The sequence below is a fragment of the Pseudophryne corroboree genome, chromosome 3 (assembly GCF_028390025.1).
Source record: "Pseudophryne corroboree isolate aPseCor3 chromosome 3, aPseCor3.hap2, whole genome shotgun sequence".
Classification (NCBI taxonomy): Eukaryota; Metazoa; Chordata; class Amphibia; order Anura; family Myobatrachidae; genus Pseudophryne; species Pseudophryne corroboree.
Window position 1 is genome coordinate 683,681,499 of NC_086446.1, and position 13,919 is coordinate 683,695,417.

Sequence of the window (13,919 nt, forward strand, 5' to 3'; positions counted from 1 at the left end):
AGTGTACCAGATCTGCTTCTGGAGCAGTGCATTTGAAGCAGTGAGATGATGGGGCTGCACCAATAAGGTGCCGCAGCTTGGGAGTGATATATGCTCTATGTAAAAATTTTTGGTGCATTTCTGAGTATGTGACTGAGCCTAGTGTTTTATCCAAGTATGCGTTAGCTTCCAGAATTAGTATCATTGTGAGGTCTGGGAATTCTAGCTTCCACTTTAGGAGGCCTGTTGAGCCGGTTTCTACATCTAATAGAGTGCGGGAATATGTATATATGAGCGCTGTGGGAAAGCTACCATTTTGGGTGCGTCGTAATGTGTTGTCCAAGGTGTGGGAGTTATCCTGTGCAATTAATGAAGATGTAACCTTTTGTACGTAACTACATGCTTGAAGGAATGGAAAAATTGGGATTGGTAAGGATGGAAAGCGTGCTATGAGTTGAGATTGTGTAAGTAAGGTTAGAGTTTCGGTATGTAAGAAATTATGAATGTATTTTAGCCCACCATTGTACCAAGTCTGAAATATAGGGGAGGTGGTGTGAGGCTTGAAGTCAGGGTTGTTCCAAAGAGGTAAAAATAATGATGTGTATCGTGATATTTTCAGTCGAGCACGGGTCTGTCTCCATGCAGCGCAGGTGGAGGAGATGAGTATGTTATCTGATACGCAGTGTGGTATGGAGGTGGGTGTACTGCTTTTTTCTAACACTGCATAAAATAAAATAAAAAAAATAATTTAATCATGCTATTGTGTATACATCCACCCATTATGCTTATAAACATTTATTCTTGAAGAAATGCTTGGTTTTTATAAAAAACATAAGGACCGGAAATACAAAAATAAAAAACTAAAAACTAAAAACATTGACCAAAACACATATGCACTATGGCAACATCAACACAGGAAAACATGTACAGGACACTGACATAGGCCACAAGTTAAAGAAAAAAAAACACAAAAATAAACACACACATCTTCATTTTGTATTGAAAGGAAAAATATTACAGATGCAATATATAAATTGCTCTGTGATGTGGCACTCCAAAGACACATTACCACTATATGAACCAAAACAAAATGTAGCAATTTTTCACAAAAATTACACTGCAGTGTGGTGTCACGGTACAAATACAAGCAAAAAATAAATAAATATATTGTTAATTTAATTAAACAATTAACATTATCTAATAATGACACTACACATGTAAGTGGATTCCAAACCACTTTCCAGTACTCCAGCCTCTAACATGACAACCACTGTTTTTAAAACATTGCTCATGGATCACTTAAATATAAAACATAGTCACAATTTTAATTGAAAAATCAGCCAAAAGGAAAACATTATTGCAGGACAATTCACAGACACACCAAGTCCAAACTACACATGCAAAATATCTGTCAGAAAAACACATGACATACAATAAAGTAAGATGTTACATTGGCTATTGTATAAAACATTAACCAAAACAATGTATTTGCTGACACACACTTGAAGATGGGAGTAATATGCAACGTCACATGACACACATTTAAAAAAACAACAAACAAACAAACCATAGAATGTAAATGCAAATACACATGCTCACCATTCTTCCTGGGCCTATCTGAATCCCGGACATGGGTTGCAGAGACAACTTCTGGAGGGATTACACTCTGCATGGGCTCCTCATACTCCAGATATCTTGCAATATAGGGCTGCCCACCACCGGTTTTCCGAGCCTCCTTGGCCATTTTGGACTTGACACGTCGCTTTATGTCATAGTACCGTTTGCGGCACGTGTCCTCCGTCCGCTTGACCACCCCCTCACTATTGACAGCAGCAACAACTTTCGCCCACAACACTGTCTTCCTCCGTGTTGGCACCTTGGCGGACTCAGGGCCAAATAGCTGCCTCTGATACTTCATCAGCTCACGCACCATTGCCACATTTTCAGCAAAACTAAACTTTACATTCTGCCCAGTCTTAGTAGTGGTGCGTGGCTGCGGAGCACTCTGACTGTCACCATCAGTTGAGGCTGCTGCAGCAACCTCACCCACCTCCTCCACCTCACTAACACTCACCTCCTCCACCTGACCGACCTCCTCCCCCTCACTCACACCCTCCACCTCACCCACCTCTGAGTCACACATAATTGTGTGTCTAAACAGTTAACACAGAAAAAAAACCCCACAAACAACACACTCCTCCACTACCACTACACAACTCACACACACACACACACACACACACACACACACACACACACACACACACACTGACAAGGGACTATAAAGAACAATAACTAGGACTAAAAATGAGACAAAACCACAAAATACAAGACAACAAGAATGACAAGACGACTAAAAAACACAATACCACACTCAGAAATCGCTACCAACACTCCTCACCAAACCACAAATTCACCTACCTCCACAGCACAACCTCCCTCCTCCTCACCACTAACTAAACCCACGAGGTGCGGACGGTTTGGGGCGTATTTATATGGTTGCGCACAGACACTCCTACCATCTGAAACACAACCAATCACGAACGGGGATGAAAATCGAAACTGAAAGTGAAAATGCGGCCGCGGGAGAAAAAAACCCTGCCGCGTTTAACTTAGGACAAAAAACAGCAAATACAACAAAAACACGTACGCAAACGAAAATGACGGCCGTAAATGTGCCACAAAAAAAACCGACTGGCATCGACATCGGAAAACACGACAACCATAAAGTCGACTGCTTTGTAACTTTGCTTATATGGATTCAAAAAGTTGTATGAAAATGCACCCGATACAAAACGAGTTTAAACACTACACAAACCGACTCAAACACGAATATTAGTAAATATTGCCCCAGGTCTTATTCTTATCAGATGTCTAGAAACTTATACCCAAAGAGTCAAAGCTGAAAGACTTTTTTAATGAGAATCAGAATCAATTTTATTGGCCAAGTATACTGCCGTATACCTGGAATTTATCTCCGGTTTACTGCACGCCAAGAAACTCACATAAATAAACATCACACAATTCCAATGACAATACATAAAAACAGTACATAAATAAAAAAAGACATGAAAAAGACATGTCCTATTATAAAAGTAGAATAATACAAAACTAAGCAGACACTTCCATCAATTGTTCAGCAAGTGAATTGCCTGCGGGAAAAATCTATTTTGATGTCTGGAGGATTTTACAGGCAGCACTCTGTAGCATCTGCCTGACGGAAGCAGTTGGAACAGAGAACGTCCAGGGTGAGACTGATCGCTTACAGAGGCGTCACCGGGAGTTGTGACACCCGGTGTGCACTCTGCGTTATTACACCCCCCGCTCAGTCTGCCGGGGCCCGGAAAGGGGGTGGCCTGCTTTAAATGGGCGTGACCTCACGGGCTCTCCTCTCCTTTGCTGTGGGGGCGTGTCCAGCTTCCCCGAAGATGCTGGCTGCCCCCGGAGACTGGGCAGCATGCAGTGTCGGCTCTTATCTGTGACAGGAGCCGAGTGCTGCAGGAGATTATCACACTGCAGCACTCGGCTTCTGTCACTGCAGAAGAGCTGGCACTTTGGTTTGGTGTCACCCCTTCCAAGGGTGACACCCGGGTGCGCCTTCTGACGTCACTGATCCCTTACAATATTACTTGCCCGCTTCCTCGCTGTAGACAAATACAGCTCCCGAATAGATGGTAGCTCTGCCCCAATAATAATTTCCGCTGTTTTAACAACCCTTTGAAGCCTATTACAACAAGAGTGACAGAAAATAAATCACAATGCGCTAGAACCAGTGTGGTAAAAATGTATAACAAATACGTTCACCAATTTTTTTCCTCCTCCACGGTAGCGTAAGTGGATCTATTCCTCATGTGCATGTAAGGAATTGAAGAGAAATATGCCATATGGTGAAGTACAGTTTAATACAATAAAAACATAATTTCCAGCATCAATCATTCAAAAGAAAGTGCAAGTGCAATAATATAATGATAGCAATAGTGGGGAATCCTCTGGAGGCTGCAAAAATTAACAATTACCGGCTGGATGCAAGACTATTCACATAGAAACAATCCTGGCAGTGCATCAGTCTGTTGGATAGCCCGGGTTCCATAGACCATGTATGCAGATGGCTTTCCTGTCGGGTCTTAGTCCAGTCAGCTGCCTCCGTCCACTTGGTGCTCTATGGTCGGTACATTGATGATCTGTTTATTATTTGGGATGGGGTCTCTAGTGTGTCTTCTTTTCTTTCGTATTTAAATTCTAACACTTTTGGGCTTAAGTTTAGTCACTCGTGTCACCCCACTCATATTAACTATCTTGATATTTCTCTCTCGGTTAGGGATAACAAGTTGGTCACTAAGACCTACAAAAAGGAGGTGGACTGTAGTAGTTTTTTAAACTATGGCAGTTGTCATCATCATAAATGGAAGGATAACATACCCATGGGACAATATCTTAGGATGAAACGTAACTGTACTGATGAAGAAATGTTTCGGGAACACTCTAATGCTCTTACACGTGCATTTCTTGACCAGGGATACCCTAGGAAACTTTTGGAGGACTCCCTTGAAAGGGTGGCTACGAGAGAGAGGAGTTCTCTCCTCTCTACGACCACCCATTCGGGAGCATCAAATGAAAAGTATGACAATAACCAGATTATGCCTTTTGTAACAAAATTTAATGCATACGCAGAGGATGTTAAGAAAATTATAAAGAAAAACTTTGGACTTTTAAAGTTAGACAAAGTTCTTAACCCTTGCTTAGGAGATTCGGCAAGGGTAGTATTTCAAAAGGCTAGGAATTTAAAAAATCATTTATCTCCCAGCTTTTTTCAGGCCAGCGCACAATCATTGGTTAAGAAAACCTGGTTAAACCAAAGTGTAGGCTGTTTTAGATGCGGTAGGACTAATTGCATTACTTGTAAATTTATAATGCATAGAAGCATCTCCTTGAAATCTGCTGCACTTGGACTCGAATTTGGTATTGAGACTTTTATTAATTGTCAACAGACATATGTCATTTATCTGATAAGTTGCGCTTGTGGAAAACAGTATGTGGGGAGGACGATTAGGAGCCTGAATATCAGGTTTCTCGAACATAGAAGAAATGTCCTAAAGAAGAATGTTTTTCACAGTGTATCCAGACACGTAACTCATCATCATGATGGCAATGTTGACTTGCTAAAAATACAGGGTATTGAATCTGTGGCCCCCACTCCTAGAGGTGGCGACAGGTTCAATAAGTTATGTACAAGAGAAGCATTCTGGATTTTCAATCTGGGCACTTTGGTGCCCGATGGTTTAAATGAAAATATGGAGATCAATAACATCAGATGATTTCCAAGTGCTGGCTGAATGATTGGTTGGTATTCTCCCTCCTTTCTTCTTTCTCCTATTCCTTAAACCCCCCCCCCCCTCCTTTTTATACATATTTTTATGCCTATTTTTATTGTGGGAACTGTTTTGGAGTCAATAATGACAATGATCCCAATAAGGGGGGTCATTCCGAGTTGTTCGCTCGGTAAAAATCTTCGCATCGCAGCGATTTTCCGCTTAATGCGCATGCGCAATGTCCGCACTGCGACTGCGCCAAGTAAATTTGCTATGCACTTAGGAATTTTACTCACGGCATTTTCATCGTTCTGGCGATCGTAATGTGATTGACAGGAAATGGGTGTTACTGGGCGGAAACAGGCCGTTTTATGGGCGTGTGGGAAAAAACGCTACCGTTTCCGGAAAAAACGCAGGAGTGGCCGGAGAAACGGGGGAGTGTCTGGGCGAACGCTGGGTGTGTTTGTGACGTCAAACCAGGAACGACAAGCACTGAAATGATCGCAGATGCCGAGTAAGTCTGGAGCTACTCAGAAACTGCTACGAGGTGTGTAATCGCAATATTGCAAATACTTTGTTCGCAATTTTAAGATGCTAAGATTCACTCCCAGTAGGCGGCGGCTTAGCATGAGCAAATCTGCTAAAATCCGCTTGCGAGCGAACAACTCGGAATGACCCCCAAGGTGATAATAACTGCTATGTTGTTGGGTCTGCTGTTATTGAATGAAATGTAATAGTCTAATAAAACTAAGGAGCGCAGTGTCTAACGGGAGTTACTATTACTTTCATTCCCTTTCATTATTACTCTCTAGACACATTTGATATATTTCTTTCAACTATATTATATTTGTTATTCGTTAGATTTAAATATTCTTTATAATAGAAGGTAATATATATAATGGATGAATAAAAATATAAATATAAATAAAAATAAAAATAGAAACTAATATTAAATGTTGTGGCCTATTGTGGGTACGATGGGGATTTGAACTCAGGCCCTTGTGTGCAATAACGCGGAGCATTAGACCACTAGACTATAGTGGAGGCTATGCAAGAGATAAAGGTTTTTTTTATAGACTTGTTGTCTTTGATTGTAATTAGTGAGTGTGTGCCATCACCTCTGTCTTCCGATGTTTAGAAATTTTAGAAATTGTAGCAAGTATTTTTATTGTTTGTATCTGTATTGTCATATAATATGTCCACCCTATATATTTATATTGTAAGATTATGATTTTTATATTATATTGGTCGTTATGGGATTGAAAGCTACTAAGCACATGTGAGATTTAATGAGTGATTACTCAGGTGTGACTATGTAGGTAATTTATAATGTGATTGGTCCCCTGAAGCTTAAATATCATGCAGGACAGCCCCGTTTTATCCTCTGACGAAACCGCATACCTATAATTGCGGAGAAACGCGTAAGAACTGGGGCTTACCCTTTATTGACGTCCTCCTACATTGATGCCAGCGGTATAAACTTACCATCATCATTTACAACTGCCGTTCATTTGGAAGCTGACTACCTTGTGAGATTCTCTGGTGTATCCTGCACTAAGCAAAGGTGCCGTCTCCCGACTGTGACAGCTATCGATAACGGGGGCCGTCCACAGATGACAAGCAGGCACGCTTCTGGCCGTGAGTAAAGTGGACACTTTTGCTATTTGGCCCTATAAGCACAGCGGGAGTGGACATACAAGTCCTATGTATGGATAATAAGGCTCAACACCAAATACACCTGGCCGTTTGCGGCACTAACAGCGGGAGTTGAAAGCCGGCCACCCGGCTGATATATAAAGAGATCTCTAAGAGCATGTGCAAATGCTCACAGCAGTATTAAAACGGCAAAAATCATCAGTTGTTTTTTCAATTCAGGGCTGATTATTTTGATCGGGACTTTACATTGAGAATATTCCCTCATTATGAATTATTAATTTGGATATAGTGGAAGCGTCCGTTCAATTAAGGTCCTTTCCGCTGCAGTAGGGGGAGTTTTTATCTTTTTATTTTACATATGTGCATGTGTTTATTTTATATGTAATAAAATGGATATGTTTACAGCTATATGCGCTCTCTGATAATATATTATCACTTTTGTACTGTTGAAAAAAACTAATTTAGTGTGTCCGCTATGTCGTTGTCATTTTTGCTTAAGACTCCCAACTTGTCTTTTAAATGGCCTATACTCTCCTTCTTTAATCTCTTGCTATTAATGTATTTAAAGAATTTTTTGGGATTCGCTTTGCTTTCCTTTGCTACTAGTTTTTCAGTTTCTACTTTAGCTGCTCTTATTTCCTTTTTGCATATTTTGTTACATTCCTTATAGTGCTGAAATGACTCTGCTTCCCCGTCAGATTTGTATTTTTTAAATGCTCACCTTTTCTTGCCCATAAGTTCCTTTATCTTTTTGTTAAGCCACATCGGTTTATGATTTTTATTCCTTTTTTTGCTGCTCGTAGGAATAAATTTGAGTGTATTTTTAGCTAGCATGAATTTTAGTACCTCCCATTTCTCCGTAGTATTTTTTCCTAAAAACAAACCTTCCTATTCAATATCCCTGAAAAATACTAAGTTATGATACTGTGTGGTTTATGCCTTGCAATGCTTTTATAGGAAACCCATGCTGTGACAGAATCATCATCTACTTAAAAAATGTAACCCATGCAATTATTTTGGGGTTTTCTCTGATTTTTCATTGGATTTGCACATGGGAGATTTACTAAAGGCAAATCAGATGGAAATTCGCCATTCTGCCATTGCAAGCTTGCTGGGACTTGTATGTAGTTTGTAAAAAAAATATTGTGGCATATTGACACCGTGTATGAGGACACATCTGTGTATAGGTTTAATGATCATGCTATTTGCAGGTAGAATGCACTGGTGCAGGCAATTAGACAAAGGTTATGCTTTGTGACATATGCTAGGCATAAGACATTTAAATAACCCTTGCTTGTTACATAGACAAATCAGCATCATCTTACAAAAATATAAACAAATATGACCAGAATTCATTGGCACATTGATAGTATGCATTAATAACACAGAAAATATTTTATGCCTTTCACATTTTATTCAATTATTCACATATAGGGATTTCTTTTGGTAGCTTGGATACATTTTAGTTGGATTATAAATGGGCAAATAGCAGTAGAATCATCCCACTCTGCTCAGCCTTCTTTGTGACCACTTCATCTCACTTCCACCCTCAGGACTTCTCCCATGCCACACCCAACCTCTGCAATACCCTCTTATAATCCGACTCAATGTACCCCCAGCCTTAAAACATAAAAATTCACCTTCCCACTGAAGACTACCACACCTCCTTCTAACACTTCACATTATTATGTTCCCCACTGCTAAGCTTCCCACGCCCTCTTTGTGTCTCCCCATTTGCCTTCATGTAAACTCCTGTAAGCAGGGCCCTCTCTCCTCATGTTTTATTACCTAATTATGTATCTATGTTTATTTCTTGTTTTTATATGTCTATACTGTTTACCAGGGACGTGCGGTGAGCTAAATGGCTCAAGAGGCACTGGCTAGCACCAGAGCCAGATTTACACAAAATATATGAGCCAAAGGGATCATGTGGGCATTATACACAGCTGCAGCAGTATAAACTCCAGGAAATTTTTGAAGTTTTGATCAGATATGTGCGGAAGAGATAAGCAGGTGAGGCACTGCCTCACCTGCCATAGACTTTTGACTCCACATTTTTGGCTATAAAAATTATTACAATAATGCAATAAAGATTTTTCAAACATATTCTTTTTATTTTTCACATACTTTATACAGTCAAAACTCTGGCACAAACGTTAGTATGACAGGAATGGCTCTGCCTCACCCCACCGCACGTCACTGCTGAGTGTTTACCCATGCAATCCTGTATGTTATTTGCCCATGTATGACACTACCCTTGTGGCACCATAGAAATAAAAGTTAATAATAATGGGTATTTCCGTCACTGACAGCCTGGTTTCCGTACAGAGGGGAGAGCTTCACCAATGCACCAAGTGGGTTATGACTTGTAAACATATCTTGCTTTGTGAAAAGGTAGCAACAGAGAATGTGTATAGTCGGGTGGGTGTTTATAGTCAGGTGGGTGTTTCGCCTGTCCTGGGCCCATGAGCACACTAACAACATTGGGTTCTATTTACTAAGCATTGGAGATAAAATAAAGTGGAAGGAGATAAAGTAACACCCAATCAGCTCCTAACTGGTATTTTTCAAACCCAGCATGTGACATGGCAGACTGGAGCTGATTGGCTGGTACTTTATCTACATCTGAGGCTTAGTAAAATAGACCCCATTGTCACTTCATGCAAAATGTAATAACAAACATAAAAGCAGAATTTTTTTTTTAGAATATGGTTCTTGAGACAGCAACTACGCATGTAAGTCCATGTCTGCTGCTGAACCACATATAGATGGTAGGAAATGGAGAGCTTTTAGTTTTTCAACACACACTACAGACATCTCAGTTCTGTTCTGCCTTCAGCCAGTTATTCTTAGCCAAACCCACAGCTGGTGACTCAGACATTACTGCCACAAGACTGTTGTTGTGGGAGAATTGAAAATAAAAATGTTTAAAAAAGGAGTCTTTTACTTTTATACCGTAACTGTATCTCATACTTCTCTAATAAAAACACATTCACGTCATAGTCTGCAGCCGCTGGCCTTTGTTTTGACTTTCAGTTTACTGACACTCTTCTGTACTAGGGGACTGTGTTTCACAGTATTGTTTGTATTTATAACTTTGTTTAATATTCTGGCAGAAATGCTCTATATTTTATGCCTGTATCATGTATCAGTGCATTCTATAGGACCACACCATCCTTGCATTAGACTGATTTTATGTATATGTACTATTCACATGCATGTATACAGTACACATCTACTGACAGCACTTACAAGTGAAGGCAGCATTTTGTAGGATGAACAAACAAGGTTTCATGAGACTGAAGCATACAATAATGCCTAGTTTCACTATCACACACATTGAATTATAACTTTATAGTCTTCTGGATCTGCTTTTGTCATGAACATGATTTAATCGGCCCAGAAACAGTCATCAACTGAGTCAACAATAACATGATTATCACACAATAGATCAGGCAGCAATGAGAAAGACAACATTGCTGGATAGAACCATTTCACCAGCATATCTGCCTAATTATTACACTATAATATAATATAATATACTGGGGGAACATTCATTGTACTAAGCATCCAAATTCAGATGTTGGGAGGCAATTTCTAAAATATATATTTTTTGTTTTCATCGCATTTTGAAGTTCTATAGGAACATGTTTAATTCTTAATTTCTTCACACAATTACAGGAAATGGGGTGTGGTATGTGTGCTGGGATCCCGGCAGCGAAATCCCGGCGGCGGGTGGCGAGTGCAGCAAGCCCCTACGGTCGCCACGGGTTCTATTCCTACTCTATGAGTGTCGTGGACACCCATGGGTGGGAATAGTCCCTGTTGGTCGGCATGCCGACTATCGGGATAGTGAGTGGGTGGATGTAGGGAGATGTTATGTGACCGTAAGTCTCCTGACCACCGGTCACATAACTACATCCCCAGGAAATGCAGAGTCACACACATGGGACAGCACGGGTGGTGTAATGGTTAGCATTACTGCCTCACAGCACTGAGGTCATGGGTTCAATTCTGACCATGACCCTAACTGTGCGGAGTTTGTATATTCTCCTTTTGCTTGCGTGAATTTCCTTGGCTTCAAACAAAACAAATCCAAGCGTGAATGTGTGTGGGTGTGTGTGTATACATGTGGTAGGGAATATAGATTGTAAGCTCCACTGGGGTAGGGGGACTGATGTGAAATGTCATATATGTTCTGTAAAGCGCTGCAGAATAATTGTGTGCGCTGTATAAATAACTGGTAATAATTAATAAATAAAATAAATCCACCTTTCACAGCAATCCTCTGACCCAGGATATTGCCAAGACAACCTGGGTTGTATTATCCAGGAATCCAGGTAACACAACCAGGGTCGAACACAGAACCAATAGTGTGACCCAGGCTATTCGACCAGCGTCGCGCTAAAAGTATGCGGAGAGCCGGGTCACCAGTGCTTGGAGATGATGTCAAGTCCAAGCACTGGCAAATGGACAACCGGTATAGCTGGGTCATTTGCTCTCATCCATTACCAGATTGTCATTCCAACCAGCCAGATCTGGTAGATGATCTGCTAGATAATTGTATAGTGTATGCCCAGCTGTAGTTATTACAAAATACATAAATAAATAATAACGTGAAATATATACATATTCCCGGCGGATGGGATGCTGGACGTCAATATCCTGAGAGCGGCATCCTGCCCGACAGAATGCCGGCAGCGGGGCGAGTACAAAGAGTCCCCTTGTGGGCTCGGTGGCTTGCTACAGGTTCTATTACCACTCTATGGGTGTTGTGCATTGTCGGCTGTCGGGATTCCAGCGTCAGAATCCTGGTCGGCAGGATCCTGACAGCTGACAACTCCCACAACAACAACTCCCTTTAAATAATATGATTCATCAGTGAGAGTTCTCTGCTATACATGTTCTGCCATTGTCAGATAACCATGAGGGTGAATCCATGAGATCAGCATGCAACAGCAAAACCCTGAGCTGACAGCCAATAGGAAGAACATTTGAAGCTAGTGAAAGTGAACAAAACGTAAGTTGTAAAAAATATGAAATATTTATTTAAAAATGGTTACAAGCATCAATAACGTGATTCTTATTAAGTTACTATTAACAGTTCCTGAGATGTAAGTAGGCACGTTATCTCATGACTAGGACATACAATACTTTGCTTGTGCGAAATACTTACCTTCAACATCTACCTGCTTTAGAGAAGTTTATGAAACTGGCCGGCATTGCAGCACCTGAACCACACTGCCAGCTGCAATGCTAACTGGCACAAACTCGTGCTTTTAAGAATAATGCTTGAGGGCCCTGCCAGCAGCAAAAGACTTGTAAAAGTATATGGACAGCATTCATTACAATAAAAATAAAAAGTTAATAAAAGGTACAAGTCATTGAATTCTCACCCGTATTTTGTCACCACATGCATAAAAAGGAAAAAAATACTTTTAAAGGCACATGATGTATACGTTTCCAAAATGTACAGGGCACTACAGAGTGGATATGCCAAGTAACAGTAATAGGATAAAACTGACATGATGCAGTAAACGTGGGGAACCTGTACAACAGGCTGTTTCAAACACATACTGTAACATATTTTTCAGACCATAATATGCCAAAAAGGGCGGGCGTGGTCTGGGGAGGAGTCAGGAGAAATTTATTATTGCAGATTAGGAAGCTTCCTATTGGCTGCTACTTCGCTTGACATTAATAGCAGCTTTTACTAACAAAGAATGTGGCAGCCAACAGGAAGCTTCCTCATCTGCAGTAATAAATTCCTCATATATCTCCATCCCTGAAGATTCTCCAGGTGATCAATATTAGGGTCAGCATCCAGGTCCATGCCACTTTGGGCAAGACATGACATATGGAGGTGGGGCTAGATAAGCAAGGCTCCATCTCTTTAGTTTCTTCTTGTTTTGAACCATAAGCGCTCCAGTGTACATCATCCACCATATGGTATATTATGGGCAATATAACCATAAAATAAGGAGCAGATTAATTGTTTTTAGCCCACAGGATATAAACTTTGCTGTGCTCTCCCACTCTTACAGCTATAAAAACATGTCTATAGCCTCACACTGCAAGCAGCGCCATTTCTCGACTTCCCGCATCGGTGCCATTCCCAATCACCTTTTTGGCCCATTTATGGAGACGACTGTACAAAGGAAAGCCTTTGTTCTCCCGGTACAGATACACCCCGGTTATTTCATTCCATTGAGGGCTTGGCTGGGCCTCATCCACAGCATATTCTTGCACCAATTCCTTCTCCTCTTTGTCCAAAGCCACAAAGCCAAAAAACTGCTTAACATTGCTAGCGGCAAGGATCTTTGCATGGACTCCGGCAGTGCGGCTGAAGAGATCTTTCTCAGAGTAGCGGTACTGGTCCCAATATGCCTGCTGATGGTAGCTCAGAGGAGAACAGCAATGCTGAAGGCACTTTACTAAAAATATAGTTGAAGCAACTACCGCAATTAGGATCCAACCAAGAAACTAAAAGAGGACAGAGAAAACAATAAATAAATTATGAGCAAACACATTGGACAGGTATAATGTTGGTCTACACAATGTTAGTGTGAATTAGGGCAGTGGTTGTCAATCATTTTCCACCTGGCTGCTCCCTACCAGCACATGTGCGTTACTTGTACCCCAGCATTGGTAAGGCCAGTGAGCCAAACGATTACCGACCAATTGCTCTGACATCTCTTATAATGAAGGCCTTTGAAAGATTGGTTATGGGACACATAAAAAAAAGTATCCCAGCCAATCTGGATCCTTTTCAATTTGCATATAAAGCAAATAGGTCGACAGATGACGCTGCTATCACCTTGATTCATCGTGTGGCTACCCATCTAGAATCCACATGTTCCTCTGCGAGAATTTTGTTCGTGGATTACAGTTCGGCATTTAATACAGTAATCCCAACATCATTAGTGTTTAAATTATCTGAGTTGGGATTGAATAACTTTGTATGTAGATGGATCT

The 13,919-nt window shown here is 40.8% G+C and overlaps 1 protein-coding gene across 2 annotated transcripts in view; it reads right to left on the reverse strand.

Annotated features, from left to right (window-relative positions):
* Positions 1-9,135: 9,135 nt before the first annotated feature.
* Positions 9,136-13,919, reverse strand: part of CALHM2 (calcium homeostasis modulator family member 2) — a 39,093-nt gene continuing 34,309 nt past the window's right edge. For both annotated transcript variants that reach the window (XM_063961964.1, XM_063961963.1), the window contains exon 3: positions 9,136-13,427. In XM_063961964.1, the coding sequence (XP_063818034.1) occupies positions 13,011-13,427 (417 nt within the window). In that variant the 3' untranslated portion in view covers positions 9,136-13,010. The remainder of the gene's footprint in view (positions 13,428-13,919) is intronic.